This window comes from Aspergillus melleus (assembly GCF_016097325.1).
Source record: "Aspergillus melleus strain CBS 546.65 chromosome Unknown contig1, whole genome shotgun sequence".
NCBI classification, from domain to species: domain Eukaryota; kingdom Fungi; phylum Ascomycota; class Eurotiomycetes; order Eurotiales; family Aspergillaceae; genus Aspergillus; species Aspergillus melleus.
The window spans coordinates 1,103,234-1,127,900 of record NW_025763370.1 but is presented as its reverse complement, the minus strand read 5'-3'; the positions used below and the strand labels follow the sequence as shown (position 1 = coordinate 1,127,900).

At 52.0% G+C, this 24,667-nt stretch overlaps 11 protein-coding genes across 11 annotated transcripts; 3 read left to right on the top strand and 8 right to left on the bottom strand.

Moving 5' to 3' along the window:
* Nucleotides 1-566: 566 nt before the first annotated feature.
* STB3 (uncharacterized protein) lies at nucleotides 567-1,699 on the bottom strand (the record flags this gene model as incomplete). The annotated part of the gene is made up of 1 exon (XM_046082086.1): nucleotides 567-1,699. A coding segment is annotated over one exon (1,133 nt), but the record flags the coding sequence as incomplete, so codon positions are not given.
* A 1,589-nt stretch (nucleotides 1,700-3,288) lies between these two features.
* On the bottom strand, nucleotides 3,289-4,418 carry LDX57_000438 (uncharacterized protein; the record flags this gene model as incomplete). The annotated part of the gene is made up of 5 exons (XM_046082085.1): nucleotides 3,289-3,500; nucleotides 3,573-3,711; nucleotides 3,764-3,941; nucleotides 4,013-4,116; nucleotides 4,191-4,418. The coding sequence occupies 5 exons, from the start codon at nucleotides 4,416-4,418 to the stop codon at nucleotides 3,289-3,291; spliced, it is 861 nt and encodes a 286-aa protein (XP_045938042.1).
* Nucleotides 4,419-5,114: 696 nt separating this feature from the next.
* LDX57_000437 (uncharacterized protein) lies at nucleotides 5,115-5,490 on the bottom strand (the record flags this gene model as incomplete). Its single annotated transcript, XM_046082084.1, has 2 exons — nucleotides 5,115-5,368; nucleotides 5,433-5,490. 2 exons carry the CDS (start codon nucleotides 5,488-5,490, stop codon nucleotides 5,115-5,117), a joined length of 312 nt encoding a protein of 103 aa, XP_045938041.1.
* A 1,568-nt stretch (nucleotides 5,491-7,058) lies between these two features.
* LDX57_000436 (uncharacterized protein) lies at nucleotides 7,059-7,733 on the top strand (the record flags this gene model as incomplete). Its single annotated transcript, XM_046082083.1, has 1 exon — nucleotides 7,059-7,733. One exon carries the CDS (start codon nucleotides 7,059-7,061, stop codon nucleotides 7,731-7,733), a length of 675 nt encoding a protein of 224 aa, XP_045938040.1.
* Nucleotides 7,734-8,506: 773 nt separating this feature from the next.
* LDX57_000435 (F-box protein) lies at nucleotides 8,507-9,901 on the bottom strand (the record flags this gene model as incomplete). Its single annotated transcript, XM_046082082.1, has 1 exon — nucleotides 8,507-9,901. The coding sequence occupies one exon, from the start codon at nucleotides 9,899-9,901 to the stop codon at nucleotides 8,507-8,509; it is 1,395 nt and encodes a 464-aa protein (XP_045938039.1).
* Nucleotides 9,902-10,963: 1,062 nt separating this feature from the next.
* Nucleotides 10,964-12,892, top strand: LDX57_000434 (CAIB/BAIF family enzyme; the record flags this gene model as incomplete). Its single annotated transcript, XM_046082081.1, has 4 exons — nucleotides 10,964-11,345; nucleotides 11,414-11,712; nucleotides 11,780-12,280; nucleotides 12,347-12,892. 4 exons carry the CDS (start codon nucleotides 10,964-10,966, stop codon nucleotides 12,890-12,892), a joined length of 1,728 nt encoding a protein of 575 aa, XP_045938038.1.
* Nucleotides 12,893-13,125: 233 nt separating this feature from the next.
* On the top strand, nucleotides 13,126-14,020 carry LDX57_000433 (uncharacterized protein; the record flags this gene model as incomplete). The annotated part of the gene is made up of 3 exons (XM_046082080.1): nucleotides 13,126-13,495; nucleotides 13,652-13,887; nucleotides 13,991-14,020. 3 exons carry the CDS (start codon nucleotides 13,126-13,128, stop codon nucleotides 14,018-14,020), a joined length of 636 nt encoding a protein of 211 aa, XP_045938037.1.
* A 742-nt stretch (nucleotides 14,021-14,762) lies between these two features.
* RPS19A (40S ribosomal protein eS19) lies at nucleotides 14,763-15,786 on the bottom strand (the record flags this gene model as incomplete). The annotated part of the gene is made up of 3 exons (XM_046082079.1): nucleotides 14,763-15,115; nucleotides 15,220-15,283; nucleotides 15,757-15,786. The coding sequence occupies 3 exons, from the start codon at nucleotides 15,784-15,786 to the stop codon at nucleotides 14,763-14,765; spliced, it is 447 nt and encodes a 148-aa protein (XP_045938036.1).
* A 567-nt stretch (nucleotides 15,787-16,353) lies between these two features.
* Nucleotides 16,354-18,416, bottom strand: LDX57_000431 (RNA 5'-triphosphatase domain-containing protein; the record flags this gene model as incomplete). Its single annotated transcript, XM_046082078.1, has 2 exons — nucleotides 16,354-18,125; nucleotides 18,182-18,416. 2 exons carry the CDS (start codon nucleotides 18,414-18,416, stop codon nucleotides 16,354-16,356), a joined length of 2,007 nt encoding a protein of 668 aa, XP_045938035.1.
* A 1,383-nt stretch (nucleotides 18,417-19,799) lies between these two features.
* Nucleotides 19,800-21,795, bottom strand: ilv3B (putative mitochondrial dihydroxy acid dehydratase; the record flags this gene model as incomplete). Its single annotated transcript, XM_046082077.1, has 3 exons — nucleotides 19,800-21,253; nucleotides 21,337-21,550; nucleotides 21,637-21,795. 3 exons carry the CDS (start codon nucleotides 21,793-21,795, stop codon nucleotides 19,800-19,802), a joined length of 1,827 nt encoding a protein of 608 aa, XP_045938034.1.
* An 861-nt stretch (nucleotides 21,796-22,656) lies between these two features.
* PEX2 (pex2/pex10/pex12 family protein) lies at nucleotides 22,657-24,240 on the bottom strand (the record flags this gene model as incomplete). Its single annotated transcript, XM_046082076.1, has 3 exons — nucleotides 22,657-23,538; nucleotides 23,593-23,856; nucleotides 23,932-24,240. The coding sequence occupies 3 exons, from the start codon at nucleotides 24,238-24,240 to the stop codon at nucleotides 22,657-22,659; spliced, it is 1,455 nt and encodes a 484-aa protein (XP_045938033.1).
* Nucleotides 24,241-24,667: the final 427 nt, after the last annotated feature.

Genomic DNA, 24,667 nt, shown 5'->3' with positions numbered 1-24,667 from the left:
GACACCCCGAGAGTCTTGCTCTCAGGTTCGAATGTCATGAATCTCGGTACCTGCCAAACGATATGGACAAAAGCCCCTATGCGAATCTGCATGTTAAATGCATCCGGCTTTCGACTCGCGGCGGGGAACATGAAAGAACTGCAAATTACAATGAAGGGTAGGTCGCGTCAAGGCGATGAGTGGAGAGGTATTAGATGAAACATGACGGGCAAAGTGTTTCGTGTCAGGTGTCCTGTCCCGCGCAAAAGAAAAAGGAAGCGCCCAGTCATAAATAACTATGATGGATGCGTCATGCAAAAACAGAAGAGGATATGTTCAATATAGAGGTTCCGGGTAAAACGCCTACCAAATCCCAATGGATTCCGGATCCCAATGCATCATAAGCCAGTCGAGCCAGTCGAGTATACTGGCAATGTATCAATAATCGTTGCGAAAATTTTATACGAGAATGAAATGAAAAAAAAGGGGGGTAAGAGAGATGGAAGTTGTTGAATGGACCAGCCACGAAAACACATTTCTCACACATTTCTCACACATTTCTCACACATTTCTCACACATTTCTCACATGGAGCCAAGTCGCAGCAGCGCTTCGACAGCGGCACGTTCTTCTCTGTCCTTGACCACGCCATCTGGCAGGGAGAACCCTAGCTGTTGAACGGGTATCTTTTGCGGCACTGATTTCGCTAGCGAAGACGAGACAGGCCCGCCCCCTCGGAGCTGTGGAGACGGGTGTTGCCCATGTACAAAACCGCCTCCACCGTTGAGTGATCGCGCACGAAGCGCTGCTGCGCCTATCTGCGCCCAATCTTCCTCGTCGGTCACGTCCTCTTCGCCCCAATCCTCATCCGGAATTTCGTCATCCGGCGCTTCCGAAGATGAGCAATACTCACGTTCGTCTCCATCAAGGGACATCTTATCCGCTTCATCTTCTAACATACTGATATCCCCAGGGCCGCCGTAGTCTCGTTCTGTGTAAGAGAAAACGGCGGAGTCGCCAGCGATGCTGGAGCCGCACGGCTGTAGACTATCCCTTTTGATTGGAATCTGCATGGCCTTTTGCGGGAAGGAGTTCGATAGACTTGACGGAGGCGACAGGTTCGGGTGCTGTGCATCCCGTAGCGGCTCGCCACGGCGTCGTGCATCCCACCGACCCCATCCAACTTTCTCGAACACGATCTCGCTTTCCGCGCCACTTCCCCGGTCGCAGGTCCCGCGGCTCTCTAACGCAGCCACGACTAATCTTCGCGCTTTGGCGGGGGCGATCGCGGAAAAACCAGGAACCAACGTGGTTAGATAGCCCATGATATGTCGGATGGCTAGCGGACCATGCTGCAGCATAATGCTTGGAAGATGATACTGGGCTAGCATTTCCGGGCTAATGGCCCCGGTGCTATCAACGTCGCCGGGAGAGAGATGCTGACCGCGACTGACCGCATGTTGGGCGACATCACCCAGATCAATATCGGAGTCGAACTGCGACGTGGCAAATGGAGGCGAGCCCAGGAGGTTGTCCCGTCGCTTAAAGGCTTGCGGAGGAAGGGTCGGAGAGATAGAGTTGGGGGGAGTCGGCAACAGGGCCGGATGACGTGAGGAATCGCCATCGCCGGCGAAAGCCGAACGAGGCTTGGGGATATCGACAGAGGCCGTCTTGCCAGCAAGGGCCATGGCAATGCTAGAAGTGGTGATCGGGGCAGCCATGATGGATTGATTAAGGAAGGGGAGGATTGAGTCGTCCCTGGTGAGGTGGCCAAATGATAACCTGTTTCGATCAATATCGCCTGAGTCAGAAAGGGATCGGCCAACCAGACAGCGCAACGCAACCACGGATGAAGGGATGACTAACAGGGAGTGAAAGTCAAGAACAAACAAATGGATTGGAGGGGTGGGTGAGACAGACAAAGAACAAGATAAGAGGAGAATAATCCACGGTCTTCGAAAGCAACAAAGGATGCGGTCAGACTTACGGGATACAAGAGACTGGTAGAGTTCCAGAGAGTCGAGATCGCAGTCAAGGCAGGAAACTGCAGCGTGAATGCGATGCGATGCGATGCGACGCGCTAATGAGGTACTAGTAGCTAGTACACGCGGTTGTTGGGTTTGGCGAAGCGAAGTCAAAAGGACGTCAAGTTCGACCGGGAGCAGGAGAAGCGGAAGGCAGAGATAAGAAAAATCCACGGATAAGTTAATTTAGGAAGTCAGACAGAAGACAGAAGAAGCCTGGAGCAGATGACAGAGATGAAGAAGGAGTAGGGGGGGCAGCAAGAGAGAGAAAGAGAGGAGAAGGAGGAGGGGAGGGGGGCAGCAAGTAAGGAGGGCCGTCAATAATAAGATAAGAATGGAATGTCAGGTGTGACCTCGTATTTTTACCTAGAAGGTACTTGCGCCAGAGGTATCACTTTGCAGGCAGAGCGCGGCATTGGGTACCGGGGATGCAGGTATCCTGGCATTAGGTATTATTATCTAGGTCCGAGAAGCGGGCAGGTGTGACCTTTAAAGACTTTATCGCAAAGATACTCCATAGGTACGAGCCCCGTCCAGGATGACCAGCCCCATAGCGACCCCCAATACCGGGTGCGTACGAGCGAAAGCCGGCGCGTGGCCCCCTTGATTGGCTGTCGGGGGGAAGGATCCGCGGCCACCGGCGCCGGGAAGTTCCGGGGCTGCCCACTCTGGGACGGAGCATGACCATACCATACACGGGCGGTATTGGCGATGGCAGGTACTTCGGAAGTACTCTCTGTATATCAGAGTAAGTATGAGCAGTACATCCTGTGTACCCTGCACAGACGGTGGATGGTCGATCATGTTCCACTGGCCATGATTCTTCACTGCAGGCAATTAAACCACACTGCGCAGCCTCGTGCCCGCCATAAACTTTCCACCAATTCCGGGCGGCGACGGCACGTGGGGGTTCTTTGGCAGTGACTGGCCTGAGGCCGCTTGTCAGGAACCCCCACTGGTCTGTTCTACTCCGTGAACTTCCTCCCCTTCCTCTCCTTGTTCTTGGAGAAAGGAGCTTGGATCATTCCCATCATTCATTTCTCCCGTCCGCTCTCTCCGTTCATCCGGGCTTTCCTACGTCTTTCCCCATCCGTGTCTAAACGGGCGGAATTATTGGCAGCTCTGAGGGTTGGGGATAATAAACCCCACAGCGTACATTCAGAGACGCGGGAAACGGACAAAAATCGTTGTAAATGGAATATACACCCTTCTAACACAGGACTATTACCAACCAAGCCACGCCGGGGGATGTACAGTATACGCTAGGTACCTATTCCCAAAGAGATTCAGAACCCACCCTGCATGCAGATTTCTTCTGCCCCAAACTGGCGCCCCAGGGCGAACGCGTGAAGAGTCATCCATCCGTCGCCGGCCGGTATGGTCCAAACGATCTTAACTTCCAGACAGTAAAAGACCTCGTCCCCGACTTTCTGGTGCCGGAAATATTCCAGGTCGGCCCCGGTGAAATTTAGAGTGACGTAGCGATTGGTCCGGCACGCTGCACGTATATCGCACCGTGTTAATGGAAACAACCCCGCCAAAATCAGAATCGGATCTTGGGGACACTTACATAGACCGTCTAGTCGTGCCGGTGGGTCACCCAGCCCGTCACTCTCGCAAATTGCGATTTTGACTATGTCGCTATCTTTCTCTCCATGACAAACCTTCACTGTCAAGCCCCCCTGATGAGGGACGCTGAATTTTTGGTCCTGTGAAGAGTTAGGATAGGTCAGTGGGGTGGGGATGAAGTAGCAAACATACCTTTGGAAGAAACCAGACAGGACGAACAACAATTGGAGGCACATGCAATGGCTGTCGCTCAGCAGGGTAAAGTGGCGGAAGTTCTCTCGACACTAGGCCGAAATGCCTGGGAGACTTGGGTGACTGGCTGAGTCCCCCGAAAAGGCCTCGCCATACGGCTCCATGTGCAACCGCTTCACTATGAAGGAAGAAGAGCAAATGAGTCATGCACGGATCGTAAGTGGCAACAGGAACCAAGACGATACTTACGTGACAGGACAAATCGAATGTGCCAGGCCTTGACGAACCAAGAACTTCTTCATCTCCTCTTGAACATGGAAAGCTTTGGTGAGCCCCCCAGTTAAGAGAATTTTCTGCCTAGCAAGTCAGTCTAATGAATGCATGGCTTTGATATCAGGTAAAGCAAATGGGGCGGATGAGAACGTACGATGGTGCTGGGATTCGAGATTGCTATGCGGTTCAACTCCTGGAGGAGGGTGCCCAGGACGGCATTGATCACAGACTTGTATGCGCCATGCACATCATGAGGATGAAAAGTGAATCGAGATCGTTTCCGATCATATACTGCAGGGTTGGCGTTACGAGCCACAGTTTGCAGTGGGACTGTTACTGGGTCACGCCCAAACTTGTCCTTGTCTCTTCTGATGACTCGCATCAGTTTGCCTGTCGGTCCACGGAGCCCTTCATTCAACTCGTTGACCGACAGGCCGAGCCCACGGCATAGGAGATTGTACAGATTATAATCAACATCAGAAGCGCCGCATCGAACCGCTGCCACTGATCAATATCATGTCCATTTGAACCTCTGTCTCAAGCAACCTACCTGTGGAAGCGAGTTGTTGACAAGCTAGACTTGGATTTGCGCGTTGAATGGAAAAGGTGGCAAAGTCCTGGTAACTACATCAGCGTGACTAATCATCCAAGTTTTCTTCATTCCAACTAACTGTAGTGCCCCCACCGGCGTCGCAAACTACAACGATGTCGCCGGGCTATCAAATCGATAAGTGAGCGGGAGACACGTCCTGGATGTGTATGGATTTCAAACCAACCTTGAACGACGAGGGATGGGTATGGACATAATAAGAAGCAGCAGATTCGGCCTCGGTGACGAAATAGATCGTGTCTAGGTCTCGGCTGAGAAAACCAGCCCCATTGATTGCATCCAGCATGCGCATGCGAGTGGGGTTGGACCAAGTTGCTGGTAGAGTAAACCAGAACTGGATTGGCGGAACAGCGCTTCCAAATGATTGTCCGACCAGAAAGGCGAAGAATTCGGTGTAGAGTCGCTTTAGAAAATCCGAGATGATTTTCACAGGCTCTCTCCCACCTGCGAGTCGCGAGGCTTCCGAACTCACAACCTCACCCAAGGTGCCCTTTCTATGCCTGCAGGATTGAAGGCATTGCGCTCCCCAGGGCCCTCAATGAGCAGCTTCTGCCAGACCAAAGACTTCATCTGGGGCGACACTTCCGGTCCATACAGACAGCTGCCGTCCGGGGTGTAGGAAACGACTGAGGGGATCATGTTTTCTGTGCAGCCGGTGGGAGTCCACGAATGAATGGTTGGGTTGCTTGATCTGCCCCCATTGCGGAAACAGTAGGATACGCCTGTGTTGGATTGATCGGTGGGGTTAGTAAATCTGCGATATGCCTGTAAAGGAAAAGTTCTTACATGTCTTCGTGGTGCCGAAGTCGACACCAGCAACGATGGTATTCAGAGAGGACGCCATCTGGTTTAGAGGAAGAAACCGCCTGGGTATAGACTGACGTGGAGATAATCCGAGGGATTCTGAAGAAGTGCTCGAATGTGCTGTAAAAGGTCGCAGGTTTAGGCAAGAAAGGGAGGTCTTTTTATAAGCACCTGACGCCTGCCTACTTGTACCTGAATGAACGGGTCAGCTCTGGTCGGCTTTTCCAGACCGACTTTCCACATGTTTCAGGCCCTGAAGCATTTTATGGCCGGGGTTTTGGTGGTCCATCCACCTTTGGAAACGGAGATTTTGACGGCGGCATGGGAAAACGAGGGCGCCCAAACAAAGAAAAGAGTGAGATTTCTTTTGCCCTACCGCTCCGATTCTGCTTCTATCCCCTATTCCTAAGAATAAATCCGTTTGGCTACGGGATTAAGGCCTCCTTTGCCATTGTCAATGGTTGTCACTGACTGGCACAAGAAGGGAAAGGAAAAAGGAGACAACCTAGCCAACAGACAAGCGATTGGGAAAAAGAAAATGGCCTTTGTCTTTTGATAAAGTCAGCAGAATGCCTCTTCCCAAAAACTTGTAGGAGGGACCCCTTTGGCGTCAATAGCGCTGACAGGTGAAGACATAGACGGGCAAAACATGTTCCAGCCAGGCTGCATGTCTGACGTAGATTGTCTTAAGAGAGGGCTTGTTCTGGTTGCTGATTGACTAGTCGGACGGCACAGCGTCTTCATTGAAGGGTTTTCTCAACAAAGACTGCGGCTTTTTCGGCTTGTAAGAGGGGAAGGGAAGGACTCTTGCTCTCTGCCTCCTTCCTCCTTTCTTCTTCCTCCTTTCTTCTTCCTCCTCCAACCCTAATTCTCTCCCTTCTCTTCTTTTGCCCGATTACTCGCCCCTCAAACTGTCATATCCCCTTTCGCTTCAAAATGTCCACTACCAGATCAAAGAAAAGCAGAAGGACGAAGAAGGTGCGCTGAGAGATCAACCACACTCTACCTTTGTTGCTTTAAGGTCTAACAAGCCTACCAGGAACCTTCGTCCCCTCCATCAGAATCGTCTACTTCGAAGATACCGCATGACGAGCCTATCACGTTTAGAAGTATGATGAGTACTCTGATCAATCCCGATCAAAGCTGGCCTTCCTACAACATAGATAAGCCCGAGGATCGCGACGCCTTGTTGGAACGGGTATTCACCACCATGAAGGCGTCCCTGGAAGATGTGCAGGGGAAAGTCAAAGAGTGGACTGAAAGATGGATATTGCCTTCTCTTGAGGCGCTGTCAGATGACCAAAAACGCAGGCTTATCACTGAGATGGAAGGAGTTTGCCTACAGGAGGACTGGGACATTCTTCAAAGCGAGCTCTCTGTCTCCTCGCGCGAGCAGTTCGGGAGGGCCGTGGCCCAGACAATGATTTATAAAATCATATTCACAACCTGCTACCAAAACCCTTTTTGGTTCTCTGATGGCAAAATGTACTCCGAAATCGATGACGTTGACTCCTCATTTACCCAGGCGATGGCACATCTTTACGACCATTTTTTTGTGGGTATGTGAGCTCATCGCCCACCTTGCCGTCTCCTGCATTGTATGGCTGTATGATATGTGTTGCTAACCTTGTCTCCTTGTTTATCTCTACAGACAATCCTGAAGCCGCCATACTCTGGAGAATGCAACTTTGTCGCCTCATGTTCAACAAACCCGGAAGTAAACACCATAGTGCTGCGACTTGGTCGCTGTTTGAATACGACGAAAACCGCCTTGCTCCATGCCGAGCGCTTGCTGAACAGCTGATGGAGAGCGAGCCTTTTCAATGGCTCCTTGCCGACGCACCTTTCGTGTTCAATCAGGAGTGGCGGATGATCTCCCTTTCCAGGGTTATTGATTTTGCCGCCGGTGTAATCGCTCAAGTAGAAGCCGCATACGGGGGTCATACCGTGTTTTACCGTCTCTCTGAGCTGGAGGCTGCCTACAGCCAAGAAGAGTGCGACATCATGGGCCATATCAAACTGCACGAATTCAACGGCGGACCCGACAACGAGGCCAACCTGGAGGGGCGACGCCTCGTGCTTATCGTTCGCCCGGCAATCGCTACTATGCTTTCGCCGTTGCGCAAATGGCTTGGTCATGATAATAAAACCCTCGAATTCATTGGTCCCGCAATGGTCCTGACCGGGCGTGAAGTACCGGTCAGCGAAAGAAACATCGAGAAAAGGGATGAGGATACTGAGGTCGGTGAAAGCAACGTATCGGGCTCCAAAGCAGAAGGCTAGAATCGTAAATAGGTGATGATGGTGGCCGTTTCTCTCTCCTTTTTCTCTTGCCCTCTCTTCCTCTTTCTCTCTTCATCTTTGCTTTTCTAAATTTTATGTTATCTCCACCTCTTCATACCTTGCTGCCCGTCGTTCTTTTCGTATCATTCAAGCAGGTGTTTCGGGATTCCTACCATCAGCTTCTCTTCCCACTTCACTCCTTTCGCATAGATCTCTTTGCTCTTTTCATGGACTTCTGTTCCTGCACTATCAAATCATTGTTTTTACCGAGAAAAGTTCCTGCAATCTGTACAAACTATTAAACATATATCGCTGAGCGGTAAAACCGAAATCTTCGTGGCTACAAGCGCCGTCAGACAGAAAAATCGAGGCCAGCCCCCCGGAACAAGTCTTAAATGAGCAGGCGAGACTTGTGCCTCACCTTCAGGACTACGAAGACAGGCCCTCTAGGCCAGGAGATTTGCCGTGGTTTTGCATGTGTGCGATTACGCGGATGCTTGAAACTGACGACCGGTTCTAGTTTCGAACTCATTGAAAGAGGAAGACGATTAAATAAACTAGATAGTTTCTCCAGACACAAATAAATCATATGAAAACCTGACTGCAAGACATATACACCATGGATCCAGACTCTCAGACCCGACAGAACGTCAAAATAAGAAGGGAGAACTTTAATGTAGAACGCAAAAAAAAAAAAAAAAAAAAAAAAAAAAAAAAACATATCGCAAACTCATTACCAAAACCCGTTACCATGTGAAGTCAAAGGACCCCCTTCAAGACCCCATCATCATGTTGAATCGCCGCATTCGCTCCTGCGTCTGCTCGTAATCTTCCATCGTCCAGCTCGGCGTACTATACGTCAGCGAGATTCCCAGCGGAGTCGCCACTTTGGTAGCCTCGATCAGCCAGTGCCACGGCCAGATTAGCTCCATCGGGCGCCAGGGCATCTTGGGGTTGAAGTTGATGTGGACATTCCGCAGGCGTGTCTCCGGCGGCGACGTGTGCAAGCCGGGGGCCACGATCTCGAGGAAATCCTCGGTCCAGTCCAGCTGGTCCTCGAAATAGTCCGTCCAGGACTCGCAGTGTTGGTCCTCGGTGCTGAAATCAATCTCCAGGCGACGAAGGGAAGGCGTCGATAGCTTGCGGTACGCCGTCCACGGCGTCTCCTCTGGATCGTGCAGGATCGAGTACGCCGAGACGCACAGTTCCTCGAGACACGGGAAGCCCGAGAAATCGGGGATGCCGCCCTGGTGCTGGGGGATGACGCCGATGGTGATCTTTTTCAGGGTCTGCTGGTGGATGGAAAGGAGGGTTTGCAGGCTGTGCGTCTGGTAGTCGACGGCGTAGTGGGAGTGGCAGAGGAACTTCATGCTCAGTTCCTCCAGTCGAGCGGGCCAGTGAAGAAGGCACTCGGTGACCCGCGCGGAGGTGTTCGGTTCCTGGAGGTTGAGGACCGTGAACGCGGCCGTTCGTCGTCTTTCCATCGACAGCGCCTGGCGTAGGTCGTCCGATCCGACCAGGACGTTATCATTCTGGGTATAGCCCGTGTGTAGCCTCTTCTCGCGACTCCACCCCCACCGGGTAAGGTGCAGTTCATGCAGGGATGGCATGTACTGGAAGACATCGAAAAGCATGTTCACGGACGGTCCGAAGGCCAGCCCGCGGAGGAAGAGCTTCTCCGGGGCCATGCTCGTGATGATTTGGAGGAGAGGGCGGTGGGGCTCGTCGAAGTCAGCTTGAAATGAGATCTCACGGACTGAGGTCAGGAGAGCCATGATCTGGGCGATGTCTCGAGAAACGACGTTCCCTTCGAGCGTCAAGTTCAGCGTTCGTGGATACTCGCGAAGGTGTTGCCGATCTCTGAAGGCCTTCAGCAACAGGGAATGGCGGCTCTCATCACGACCCCGCAGGATCAGATTGCGGTACAAAAACGTATCTATGATGTCTCGCCAGCGTCGACAGACTCGGGCTAGCACAAGCCATTGTAAAGGGGGCTGTCGTTCATAAGGAAGTCTGTAGTCCTCGAGGTTCCAGAAAATGTAGGCTAGGAGCTCGTTGGGCAGGGCAGAGATAGTGCCACGAAGGGATAAAACGTCCGAGGGGGGCCGGGCAAAACACAAAGGGTTCTGCGCAGAAGAAGAAGGTTGCGTCTGTACTATGGTCGACATACTTTGTTGGGCGAGAGGGAGGCTTGACAGAGGATTAACGGGGCAGATGTAAAAGTCCAGAAAGATAGGACGAGACCCGATAGAAGTAGCCCACAACTCATCCCACACCTGAATTTTTCTCAGGCCTCCATGAGATCCTGCTACTACGGTAGCAGTTAGTCCAAGACATGGGTTTGCCGCTCAACTGACGCCTGGGCGCTATAGTCATTGTCTTCACGCGCTGATGCCGGAGTGCAGCGCTTAGGTGCAGCCTGAAGCGACCAATGAAGGTCCTTCTAGGGGCAAACCCGCCCGATCTTCTGTCATGCTGCTCGCTTAGGGTGCAAAAACGGCCCCCCTTCAGCCCCGGGATTTCAATGCTTGTCGAAGCGCCGGTGAATGCAGAGCAGTAGGCTTTCACATTGACGCTGGATTACTCGGAAGGGACTAGCGGGGGCGTGATGTGCCTCTTGGCGTGCTCGTAGGACGGCTCATTCACGGCATTCAGGTGTTCAGACATTTCAGCTGAGGGGAATATCTGATGGGGGCCATCGAATGACAAGAGGGACATTTCCCATGGGATTTTTTCTCATCCCATGCAGAACTGCAGATGCCGCATGGAGGGCTGCCCCGGTCAGGTGACCCGCTTAACTCAGCCGACGTCATCCGCTTCCGATCTTATCGGCGGCGCATCCGAAAGGGAACCTTTTCGCCATCCCGCATTCTTCCTTGCGTTCCAACTTCCAGTTTCCTTCGGATACCCACCGTCTCTGCGGGGTTGAACTGGCTTTCTGCACAATGTCTGGCTCCCTGGCTCGACCTCTTCCGGTGGTCCAAGGCGATCGTGACTGCCGATCGGTCCCTAACGCCCTACATCCACCCCGAAGCGCAGTTCGGAATTGACCCGGGGACATGGGAATTAAATATTAATCATTCTCTCTCAGATCTTTGAAAACTCGCTTGGATATTCATACCTTGTCAATCCAGACAGCTCCGCCTGATCGGCCGATTCTGCGTTTTGTTCAACTCATCCCCAAACACCGTGTCGGATCGTCTGTTGCGCTATCATCTTCGATTGACACCATGGCCTCCAGTTCGGATGCGGTCAATGTCTATTCCCCTATTCGAGAGGCAGGTCGAATCTTCTCCCTGCTTCTTGACCAAGGGGAGCGACTTGGATTGCCTTCCGAGGTAGTGCAAAAAAAAGACGACGTGTCGTTCTACTCGGATTATGACGAGATCTATTACCCGATCCCCTTTAAGGAGACGGAAACGCTCGCTGCGTTGAAGGGTGTTGAGGGGTCGGTAGCGGCTGCAATCGCAGATCTGAGATACGGGCCCTGCTCGCACCAAAGGAAAGTCAAGGTCAATCTAGAACGAGCCACGGCATTTGGTTGCCAGGCTTATTTGGCGAAAGTGGATGGGCTTTCGAAGTTGGACCCGGAGGTTAAGAAGAAGCTGAAAGGTAAGGGGTCATTACTATTGGATTCAATCCCCATCACTCGAATAGTGCCATAAAACTTACGGATCTAGATACTGATCTGCTCGCCGCGCAATCGAACGGCTACCGTCGGATGTCCGCGAACCTTTACAAAACCAAGAATGAGGGAGAGTTCTTCCACATTCATGGCTCCCTGGAGGCCTCCACGACGTTGAATATGATTGGACTAGATGGACATCGGCCAGACCTGACGGATTACGAGGAGATCATTAAGGTTATCGAAAGTCATGTGCAGAAGTACAGCGCGGCGGAGTTGGAGGCAATGAACGCGGAGAGGAGACAGGCGGGTGTCACAGCTCTCAAACATGAAGACTTTATCAAAACTCCACATGTACGTGGTTGTCAATCCTCGTGCTGCTTTGTGTCGGGGCCTTTCATGCTGACCTAACGAATAATAGGGCCAGCTCAATGTGCAACAGCCTCCGTGGAAGGTATCTCGTCTCAGTGGGGACCTGCCTCCGACGCCCTTCCTCACCAGCCGCAGCGGAGGCAAGAAGATTCTCGAAGGGGTGAAGGTTCTTGAACTCTGCCGCATTATTGCCGGGCCTACAGTCACGCGGATTTTGACCGAATACGGTGCCGACGTATTGAAAATCACCAGCCCGAGTCTCTCAGATGTGCCATTTTTTCAGGTCGATGGCAACATGGGCAAGCACGCCGCTGATCTCGACCTGAAGTCTGAGGAAGGACGTCGCCAATTCGAAGCATTGTTAGCCGATGCAGACGTACTTGTTGATGGCTATCGCCCGGGAGCCCTTGAAAAACTAGGATATGGCCCGAATGCGCTCGCATCACTGGGCGAGAAGCGCGGAAAGGGAATCGTATACGTCAATGAGAATTGTTTTGGATATGAGGGTGAATGGGCCGGTCGTCCTGGCTGGCAACAAATCGCAGACTGCGTAAGTACTGCATACCTCTATTCACTTTTTTAGAATTCCAGGAGAAAGACTTACAGGCTTGTATAGGTTACCGGCGTGGCATGGGCACAGGGACAATTCATGGGCCATTCGGCCCCAATGGTGCCTCCATTCCCTATCTCCGACTATGGCACCGGCTGCATGGGCGCCATCGCCGCCCTGACTGGCCTCTACCTCCGAGCGAAGCAAGGCGGCTCGTACCACGGCAAGTCCTCCCTGATGCACTACGATCTGCTGCTCTTTGCCGTGGGCAAATACTCCGAGGCAATTCAGGAGAAAATGCGTGCGGCGCAGCCCCCGGAGTTTTTGCAGTTGCGTCACTGCGACAGCGTCGACCGCATCTCCTCGACGGTTCTGAAGATCATGCAAACTCGGTTTCCTCACCTCTATCTCTCTGCCGAGCAGGCTGGAGACGCCGCATTAACTGAGAAGTGGCATTCCAAGGCATACAACGCGGATATCGAAGTGGTTCGGTCGGTCTGCGAGATCGACGGGGTCAACAACCAATTCGTGCGGGCTAGTCGGCCAAATGGAACTGATCGACCGAGCTGGGAGGGCTTTGAAGCGGCAGAAGAGGATTACAGGAAGGCATGAGTGGAGATAGAATAATATATATAGCTACGTACTGCCTTAAAGCCTACAAAATTGATCCCGCCGAGTGTATGCTTCATAGTCCTGACCCGTCCAATCTCTACAAATCATTGCATTGTTTCCACGGTCTGTAGGTACGTAAACATGTACATCTTCAAAATCACCAATGCTACGGAGTAAATGCACCAAACCAGCCAAGAGAGAACCCCACCAAGTCCCATTGATTTATTCATCGGATGCTGATCGGATCGCATCGACTCCCCTCATCGGCCCGAATAGCGGCTACTGACATCACCGTCACTCTCTCTCCATTCTATACCTTATTATACTCTCTCTTGAGGATTCACCAATGTCAAATACCTTTTCTATTCCAGTTCCTTCTTCTCAATTTTACCCAACTCATAACACAACATAACCACAGCACGATGTCTTACACAATCGCCTCCAACCCGTCCCTCTCGCCGCCCAACGCCGCCGCCATGATCTCCTTCATGGAGTCGTTCTACGCCACCAGCGACACAGAGTCCCGACACGACGCGTACGTCGAGAATTTCGCGGACGATGCGACCCTCATAATGGGCCCTAAGGTTGCAAAGGGGTCGAGTGGTATGTTCTTCCTTCTCCTGTTCCCCATCTTTTCCCTTCCGCCCTTCCGAAACCACATATCAATCAAGGAGAAGAATATATACATTACACAATACTCGACAAAACATGCCGCAACATAAACTGTGATAAAGTAACTAAACCGATTGTATGATCTAGAAATCCTCCCCCTTCGCCACGGCCTCTGGACGCACGTCGCCTCGCGGAAACACTACCCCGAACGGATCTTCTTCGGCGGCGCCCATGAGCTCATGCTCTTCGGGACGGTCAAGTACGTGCTGAGAGCGGATCCGGAGGGGAAGGAGGTGGAGGTGCCCTGGGCTGGACGGGTGGTGTTTGATGATCGGGATAATGGGACGGACGGGTTGAAGATGAGGTTTTATCAGGTTTATTTGGTGGGTTTTCTCTTTCTCCCTTGCTTCCTTGTTTTCTTTGTCGTTGGCTTTTGGGGATTGCGAGGTAGATGGATGGGTTGGCTGACTGAGAACTCGAATGTAGGATCCGACGGCGCAGTCGGGGAAGAAATAGATGTTGCTCTGTATTGTTCTAGTTGAAGGTGTAGGATGTGGTGTGCTGTATGTTGCTTGCTTTGTGTATAATATATGGTTTCATGGTTGGTCGTTCTATAGAGATATCCTTGCATCCTATCACAGGGTAATTTACTTCGCTTTACGTCTTTCTGACCTCGGTCTACCTAGTCTACTCGAGGAGATGTGGAGTAGGAATCGTCTCACCTATGCCATGAGACCTCCACGAGAAATAAAACGAGTGCCTCGGTCCAGACAAGATGGGAATCTATTCTGGTATGAATGGGAAATGCGCGAGTGAGTCTCCGTAAGAGACTCGAGACTCGAGACTCAGACCCAAACTCGAGGACTGTTCGTCTGAGTCGGAAAAAGGAACCCTGGTATGGAACAGTAAAAAGAAAAATTTCATTCCTCTCTCCCTGGTTGATATCCCTAGTATCATCACAATGTAGCCATCCGTCCGTCCATCCGTCAACCATCCGTTTGGAACCCATCCATTGTTACTGGATCGATTTCACCCGAATTTCCTCTTTTCTTCATCCCTGTTCTTTCCTTCAATCTGTCGATGATTCTTCCGCTGGGGGTTGGGGAGGAAAATAAGAGTTCTCAAGAGCCGAGAAGCGGTCGGAAAGATAAACCAAATCATGTCAAAGAGTTTTCGAGGAAGATAGAAAAAGAAGATCAAGAAGGTGGTTTGAGTGAACATCAGGACTTTTTCATTATTTTAGAAATCGGAGGCTAATTTACTCCTCGTCAGACTCCTCCTCGTCAACGGTGGTCTTGGCGATACGGTCAAGATCACGCTGTCCGCTCTGGGTAATGCGACGGCCACCCTTCTCCTCATCAACCTCGAGGACACCGATCTTCTGCAGGGACTGCATGACCTTACGGTCAACGGAGCCGGAGGCATCGACGTGGTGGGCGGGGCGAGAGCCACGGTTCTTGGTCGAGCCGTGGATCTTGCGGAAGCGGCCAACACCGACGGTCTTGCGCATGTAGATGTGGCGGGCGACGGCGGCGGCGCGGATGTAGTACCAGTCGGCGTCCTGGGGAGGGAGCTCGTTGGAAGCGGAGGTCTTGACAGTGTCAACCCATCCTATTGTGATGCAGTTAGTTGGGTTGGTCTTGGTTCCGATCACTCACGATCTTCGATGCCGCAGATGTTGTCCACTTCGGTGGGGATGAGGGGAGAAAACTAACCAGGGATGGGGAGCTTGCCCTGACGCTTCAAGAACGCAGAGTAAGCGCCAATGAACTTCTGCGCCTATAACACAAAAACAAATATCGTCAGCATATATCATTCCCGCCAATATAGCACAACTGTTGAATCGTGATAGATGCGTGGAGCAAAGGATTTCCCCCCTCTTTCCATGGCAATCATTTGGTTCGGCATGTCCATATTCCAACCTGGTGGCATCGTCTGTGCATTCCAAAAAGTGTGTTGTCTGCTGGAATAACCGCATATTCCCAAGTCGTAAACTCAGTCGCAAGATGGTCCGACTCTTTCCAAGTCCCGATTCAAGACTTTTTATATCCCAGTTATCGAAAAACCACTCCAAGCCCAGCGTATTTTCTTGTCGCTCAAATCGTTGCGACGGCCGATCTCGTTGACGTTTGGCCTCCTCTTCCTTGCCTCTGCCCTGATATGCCATATGCCGAGTCCAGATCCATTGTCCATATCCATTTCACTTGCATCTTGAAGCAACAGCTGACTGATAGGGACGGGTGACAACTTACGTCCACATCGCGAACGGTGACACCACCCATTTTTGCGACTTGTGACCTCGAACGGGAATCGAAGGTGTAGGGGGAGCTGAAGAGGGGGACGAGGTGTTGGGGATGGGTCGTCGTTGTCGTCGTTGGGGAGTCGGTCGGTCAAGTCGAAATTTCTCACACACGGCGACGTCTCGGTTGCGCTGCTGTGTGGACGCTTCGCTTAGCGCTAGCCTGTTCGGGACTAGCCGTACCCTAACTAGTTCATCTTGCCTAAGGCACCATATGCTCTGCCGCCCTCTGCCGCCTTCTATATTGGGTAAATTTATTGGTCTCCATCGTCTAGGCCTCCGCAATCAACCACTACGGTGCACATCAGTACATGGCCATTCCCTGGCTTGGCTGGGACCAGAAGTCTCGGTCAATTCAACAACAGTCATGATTATCAATAGGTTAATACTATACAGTCTATCGCATAATGATCATAATTCGTCAATTACAAGACCCATCCAACCATTACACCGTTTCATCCCCGAAAGCAAAATGCCAGACGCTCAGCGCCTGCCCAAGGTAGTAAAAAGGGGAAGAAAATAGGAAATACAATGGAAAATAACAAAGGGCTCAAAGAGTTGGTGCTCTCTTTAATCCAATGCAATATCGCACGAAGAGTGTGTCGATAAAATGCGCATGGCGGATGCCTGGCGGTCGTCGTCTTTCGAATTCATCAATGGCCCCCTGCACGCTGTACCCGCATCGTTCAATCAGGTAGCAGACAATTAGAAACCCCGTCCGATTAAACCCATAATGACAATGGACTCCGATCATAGGCCGTGGAAGGTGGCTATTCTCAGGCTTTTCCAGTTTCTCGGTGATCTCATTCTCAAGTCGATCCACCAGAGCAATGAAGTCTCTAGTCTCGTCCGTAGTGGGCGGAATCTTTGACACCGTGGGATGCTTGTGGTAGTGAATTCCTCCATTTTCCATCGACGCCGGATTGTATACGGGGTTCTCATAGCTGATATCAATTACAGCATAGATCTGATCGCGGTACTTCTGGGAGAACAACACCGGGTTGTGTTCCTCGTCGACCTCTCGTAGCATTTTAAGGGCGACAAAGGTGTTGGCAATGCGCTCCGAGACCGGAGTTACCTTTTGCCATTTGGCCAGGTTCTTGACATCCCACTTGCCGGATGTATTCAAGTATTGCAGTTGCCAGCCCATGTTGAGCCGGTGATCGATGTGTTGGCGAAGAAAATCTTGAATGACTCCAGCCAGAGTGCGGTAAGTAGCACGATCATACAGAAGCGCATGGGAAGCTGGAGCAGGAAGAATGACTGTCTTGACAGAGCGCTTGATTTGATTTGTCTCGGAGATAGGCGTGAGTTCTTTTTCATCAGTTCGGGGCTCGATGCCGTATTTTTCCTCATGCGCAAGAGAATTCTCTGAAGCTTGCTTGTCCCCGTTATTGGAGGCATCAGGGATAGCGTGGCTGCCTTTAGTATCGCCACCAACAACGCATTCCGTACCCTCGAAAAACCGAAGAATTTTCTGCAGTTCCTCGGGTTTGGTTACTGTATCGGATTCACCGGCCACAAGCAAGACAGGGGTTTCCACACCTGCCCAGACGTCTCTTCCCGGGAGTCCCCCAATAGGATTTGAGCCATTGCGGTCGTAAGTAGGTAGGGTTCCCCAAGCCATGCGTCTCCACACAGGGGTCTTGCTCTGTTTGTTGTATCGCACCTGGAGATTTCTAGTATCGGAGTCGGCATCCGCACCGACGAGTCTGGTGACGCTGGCACTAGTCAAGCCACCGCGACGGTCCCAGTGGCGCCATAGATCAAAAATAGGACCAGGGATGTGGAGAAGACGGCGATACGAAGCAACCTCTTGAGGAGATAGAGGCGATGATCGAGGGCAAACAGCGATAAGGCCAAGGATATGCTCTTTAAGTTGGGATCCTATCGATGAGGTTGAGGAAGCCAACAATGCCGACAGAGAGCAGCCAAGACTATGGGCAATCAGGACGACCCCTTGACCGTTCTCTTTGTCGCGATGCTGATCGATGGCGGAGGCGAGTAACTCCGCCAGTGCGTCAACAGTATATGCGTCCCAAGAGGTCGGCGCAAAGTTCGACAATCCGCAACCCGGTAGATCAATTCCGAAACATGGCCCGACGTTTGACAAGCTTGTCAGCAGGTGATTGAACTGAGCTAAAGACCCTCCCAGTCCATGCACGAATACCAACAAGGGGACGGATGAGGGCTTCGTTGGCAACTTGTCTGCCTGTGGATGAGGGCGATATAGTGTCCTTATCGATGGATAAGTCGCAACAGAGGTAGTATAGGAAAGGTAGGATGAATGCTTTTTCAGAAGACCAGGGTCTGTGTCGTGCGCTTTTGAATTGTCAATAAACACAGTGGTTATGGAAAGGGGGTGTATAGACACTCACCTTCTTCGGATTGTTCGCGGCGCTGGGGAGGTACCTTCTCCTCATGCGAGGAGTGTTTCGTAACCTGACGAAGAGACCCACTACTATCGTATTCCTCATCGTCGGATGAAGTGATGGTTCCAGCAGAGCCTTTAGAACAATCCCTTCGTGCAGCCCGTCGCAAACGTTTTCTGAAAATCGGACGGTTAGGACTCTTGCGCCGCAAGAAGGATGACAGCAAGCCACAGCCCGCCATTGTAAGCACACAAGTAGTCAAAAACACAAGTTTGCCCCAATTCACGTTTCCATCTTGAGGAAAGCGAGTCAAGGAGAGTAATATACTAGAGTTGGAGAAGATCGCATGTAGAGAATCCCACGAACGACGAACAGCGCCAAAGCCCGAGGGTCCGCTAAGGGTTATGGCAGCATCGGTTGAACCCATTCCGACTAGCAGCCACGGAGGCAAGATCTCCGAACTTTATAGGGTTACCCTAGTATATCGGTCCGGACTGCAGACTATTTCCCGTGGAGGGAATCCTTCATTCGGTCACCTGTGTTCGAAGCTCCTCCAACGTCCAGGGTTCCCTGCCAGCCCGAAGAGCCGACAAACAGGAACGACGGGGATGTTCTGGAATGTAAGCCGAGTTCTCCACGAGACAGAACGACGGCACCTCTTTGGCGGGCGGGCAGTCCACGATTCAATAGTGCGACAAGGAAGCGGGTCGATCGAAGCCGTAGAACATCAAGATGCCGATCCTGTCCTGATAATGGGACTAGCAGGCCCCGGAGGCTCTTCCTGAGACACGGAGAGGGTGAGATCCGGCGCCCTCAACACGTTGTTTGCGATGCGCCCGTCTGGTGAACGTTGGCCAATGACCGGCAAGATTCGAGCACGGTGGTCGACCAGCTGCCTCCGAGTGGCCCTGGGGTGATCTGACAGGCCCACAATTTGAGGCGAGGCCAAGGAAGGAGCGACTATTGATTTCTTTTTGGAGAAGGGTTCCGATGACGAATGGAGTGGATTTAAACTTGGATAGATCACATAAGAGGAAGAGCTAGGGTTTGTTCCAGAAGAACGGGGTCAACGTGAATTTAATGCTAATGTGATTGGAAGAATGGTCAGTCATGATGTCTAGACTCGGCCCAGGGCGAGGAAAAGGGATAGGAGGTAGAAACAGAAAAGAAAGAAAGAAAGAGGAAAGAGCAGAGTGACACGGGGGAGAGGTCCAGGCACCGTGCAGAATTGGTGGAGTATGTACCTCGCACAACATGACCGTCGGCGTCTCACTCACCTGAAGGGCCCAACTGAGAATACCGTGTAGGTGATACCAGGAGCAACTGGTACCCACCGGGGAGCGACTCCTTACCTGAAGACCGAAGGAAAGAATTATTCATGAGATGCGATGCAGCCTGTCACAGCCTCGGGCTCTGAACCGTGGACGATGAAACCCTCAAGGTCTGCGGATGAGTCATCCGAGCCCGCCCACTCATAACGTCAGGCTGCATCCCGTGGCGTCAGTTCTTGGACTAAGCCACATCGGTCACGGTCCCTGTTTGTTTGGTTTGTTCCAATGTCCCATTTAGAAACTATCAAGTATTAACTACACCGGAGTACTGACACGAAACCATTCAACCATCCTCAGAAAAGGTCCGTCATTGCACCACTCGATGCATCGCCAACCAATCTTGCGTACTTGGCCAATACTCCGCGTGTAACATGCGGCACCGGAGGCTTCCAGTCTCGCTGTCGTTGCTGGATCTCCTCTTGTGAAACATCCATGCTGATCTCGTTGGTCTCCGCATTGATTGTAATCACGTCGCCGTCCCGGACCACAGCAATTGGTCCACCAGCAGCGGCTTCCGGGACAATGTGGCCGACAATGAACCCGTGGCTTGCTCCCGAATATCTCCCGTCCGTGATCAGGGCCACATTGTTGAGTTTGGCACCCATCAATGCAGCGCTGGCCTTGAGCTGTTCCGGCATACCAGGTCCACCCTTGGGACCCTCGTAACGAACGACGATGACCAGATTCTCGCCGCGGGGGATCTTCCCCTGATTCAGGGCGTCGTTCAGCTGGTGCTCCTTGTCGAACACGCGTGCTTTTCCGACGAATTTGGTTCCCTCCTTCCCAGTGATCTTGGCCACCGCACCGCCGGGGGCTAGGTTACCGCGCAAGATTTGCAGGTGACCAGTCGTCTTGATGGGGTTATCCAAGGGACGGATAATGACTTGATCGTCAGGCAACGAGGGGAAAGATGCCACATTTTCAGCCAGGGTTTTGCCGGTCACGGTAGGGATGTCACCATCCAGCAAACCCGCGGCAATGAGTAGCTTTTGGACCGACGGAACACCGCCGATGTCGTACAGGTCCGCCATGTAATATTTCCCGCTCGGGGCAAGGTTCGCAATGAAGGGAATCTTGTTGCTAACCCTCTGGATGTCATCCAATGTTAGGTCAACGCCTGCGGTTCGGGCCATGGCGAGGAAGTGAAGCACACCGTTGGTGCTTCCGCCCAAAGCCATTGTTATAACCAGCGCGTTCTCGAAGGATCGCTTGGTCAGCAAGTCCCGGGGTTTAATGTTCCTCTCCATACAGATTTTGATAGCGTCGGCCGCCTTCGCGCATTCTCGCATCTTAGAAGGAGAAGTTGCTGGTGTAGAAGAGGACCCAGGCAGGGATAGACCCATCGACTCGATCGCCGTAGCCATGGTGTTCGCCGTAAACATGCCACCACAAGCGCCTGCGCTAGGGCAGGCATGTCTCTCTAGATCATCCATGATTTCATCCTTGGTCTTGCTAGTGTCACCACCATCATCCGGCTGGCGGAGAGTGTCATATGTGTAGGCGCCGGCCGCTTCAAAACACGAAGACACATTGATTGGCTTCCGGAGAAGATCGGAGTATCCGATCTGGATTGTGCCACCGTAGATCATGATTGATGGCCGATTGTGTCTGGCCATACCCATTACCACTCCCGGCATGTTCTTGTCGCAGCCAGGGATTGCGATACAGGCATCATGGTATTGGGCGCAGGTGACTGTCTCGACACTATCGGCGATGATTTCACGTGTTTGAAGAGAGAATCTCATGCCTTTCGTTTCGTTAGCTGACAAGGTCACTTCAACGCATCGCATCCAGAATATAGATGTCGCACAAAGGACACAAGATACCCACCTTCACTGCCCATGGTGATGGCATCTGAAACACCGATGGTATTGTACTGCCACCCAATCATCCCATTGTCCGTAACCGCCTTCTTCACAGTCTTTCCCATATCCAGAAGATGCATATTACACGGGTTTCCTTCCCACCATACGGATGCAATTCCAACCTGGGGGCTTTTGGCCATGGCATGTTGGTCGGGCACACCGGCGGCATACAGCATTGCCTATTGAATGAAATCGGTAAGATTAGCTGGTGTTCCCAATCGATCACCCAACGCGTCACCGAAATAGACTGAGCGACAGTACCCACCTTAGCACCGGGGAAGTCATGGCCGCGAGTGATAGTACTCGAGTATCGGTTCAAGGCCAGCGTGCCATCCTCATGCTTCGCATCATCGGGAAGACTGGGAAACTGGATATATCCGGCTTCTCCCAGCGTAGACGTCACCGCGGGTTTAGAAGGGTTCATGGCGACAGCGACAGAACGGCGGGAAATACTCAACGAACAAGCTTGGGACGGTTTCTGAGTAGCGCACTCTCAGAGCTTGTCCCAGAAATTCAAGGAGCGAAGTGGCAGGCGAAGCATAAATAGCACTGACACACGCTCACCCGTTCCGCGGCATCAAAGTGGCCCCTCATTCAGCCGAAAGATCGGAGTTGCGACGTGCCCTCCGTGAAGAAACCTTCGGCAAGAACTCCGTTGCGGGGGAGATTGAATAATTGCGATTTGTCTTGTTAAGTGAGTGATGATATTCTGGGGACCGGGTTTGCAATGTGGAAGCCGTGATTTGACGGCGGGGACTGGCGTGGTGGGGTAGATCCATCCGGTGCTCACAGCCAGGCCACACCTTGTTTTACACTCTCGCTGAGCTGGGAGCTACGCGGGCCACATGAGGCCGCACCGATTTAATCGGGAACCTGAGGATACGTACGACGATCTAGAGAGATATCGGCTCGTGCTTATCGTCCGCCCGGCGATCACTACTGTGCTCTCACTATTTCGCAAATGGCTCGTTCAAAAGCATGAAACTATCGAAGTCGCTTGTCCTAGAATCGTTGTGACTGGGCGGTTCATACCGGTCACTGAAAGAGACATCGAAAAGGAAAAGGAAGAGGGTGATAGCAGCGGTGAAAACGGTGCATTGGTTTATGATGACCTCCAGATCGCAGGTTCAGTAATTGTCAGATAATTTGATAGGAGCCGTGTTGCTAACACTCGCTGCCGGAAATTATAATGCATGAAATATAGTAGCAAAGGGTATAGTCGCACGTAATCTGGCTACATAGCAAGAGGCCCTTTAATTCGGTCATGAACGTTGATCCTCATTCCTCAATTCATCTCGTTTGTCTGCTCTTCGGGTCCATCTGCAGTAGGCTCCTTGTCGACGGTAGACCAATGATTGGATTCACCAAGGGCTTCGTCTGAGCTTAGATCTTGCAAAGGACTCGAACGTCCCATAGGGTTTTCATCACCTCTCTCCAGTTCACTGGCATTTGCGCCAGCTTCGTCAGCCCCGTCGTCCACGGCGAACCCGACAACTTTTCCGGAGCTTGACTGAGGCCGAACTTCTTCCAGGACGTCACCATTCCATGGCTTGCATTTCTTCACGATCTCTCCACAACGAAGGCAGACCCAGCCTTCGCCTTCTTCACCTTCCAACTTCTGGACCAGGCACACAAAACAATATACACAACCACACGGGATCGTCTCGTAAGGGTTGGTGATGTCTGTTTGAGCCGAGCCGACGATTCCTGCCGAACTCGATGCAGCCATCACCTCATTTTCCGTTGTCGAAGCCGGGTTGTTGTCTTTATAGCAGATCGCGCAAGTTCTTTCGGGAAGGAACGCCAACTCGCCCTGTTTCCGAACCTGCTCGTCTTCATCATCCCCACTTGATTTGAGCGTAGACATTGTCTTGCGCCACGCTCTAGACAGCCATCGTCTCCACCGACTAATGCCTACAAGTGGCAACAGAAAGAGGAGGAATTCGGTAAAAGCGTGCCACACAAGTTGTCGATTTAGGTATTCGAATGACACTTCGCGGCTTGCTTGTGCCGAAGGAGGTGTGAGGCGAATGCGAAGGATTCGATCGACTAACGTTCGATATCGACCGTTGACAAGGAATACGCAAAACGAAACAAAGGCCGCGATTGAGTGTGATGTAGAGACTAAGTCCGTCATGCGGGAAAGTACACGAACTTCCTGAGATGGCTGCTAGAATTAGTACAAAGAGACCTCAATATGCATATGCAGCGGAATTCTTACCTCGTCGTAGCCGCCTTCTTGGTTGATCAACCAGCTTTCCCATTTATCCCAGGCGTAGCGACCGCCAACCGTAAGTAGGCCATACAGGGTCTTCTGCCATCTGGTTGGGGCGGAATGAACGGGGCCTTTGCTACGGCTATCGACGTATTTCAAGTTCTGTAACGCGGCGCCGTACGAAGCATCGTGATCCCAGAGCGAAAGCTTAAAGAGAATCGCGCGGAGAGAGAATTGAATTTCATGCGACCAGTCCTCACGCATTTGTGGCTAGACTCCACCGAGTCAGTAACGAGAGCATCTAGAGTATTAAGGACTTCAATCGGGATGTGGAGTTCACCATACCCCAAAATACTTCAACGCCTCTCCAACCTGGCCTTTAAGCAACCCCAGTAATTCTTCGTCCAACAGTTCGGCATCAACCTGACCGACCCGAAATGCCGGTCGTATACCCTCGCGGCCTTTGATTGCATTCCATAGCGACAGACCAGATTGTGGGAGACGGCTTAATGGGTACGGGAGCCGTTGAAGTGCGGGATGGTTAACCGGAGACGCCCGTTGTTGCTCCGCAAGCCTCGCGCGAGCTTCGGCCTCACGAAGACGGCGGCGTTCAAGGACCCGCTCCTGAGCAGCGGCAAAATTTGTCGAGCTCATCGTATAATCATTGTGCGATTCTAGGCGAAAAGAATGTCAAGAAGGGGGGCAATGAGTCGATGAAGGTGGGCTGGATTGCGGAATGCACGAGTGCAGGTAGTTGTGTAGAGTGAAGCATGCTATGGCCAGGGCGCCGGCGGTCGGTTTCCCCAGAATGCGCCCGTCGGACTTTTGGGACTGCCGAGGTTGACCGGTCACCACGTGACCCTTATCGCTGCTCGCCCGAAAGGGGAAGCCGCGATGGATGCATCTTCCGTACAGGAGGAGAATTGATGATCTTCGATGTCTCCCACTGATGCAGCTGACATCTGGAGACCAGGGTTCCCAGTCCCCTAGATTAAACTACTACTACATCACTCCGGAACGTGAACCTCAAAGGGGTCTTGGCAGACAGACTACACCGTAGAGTAGGCAAATTCAATTATTG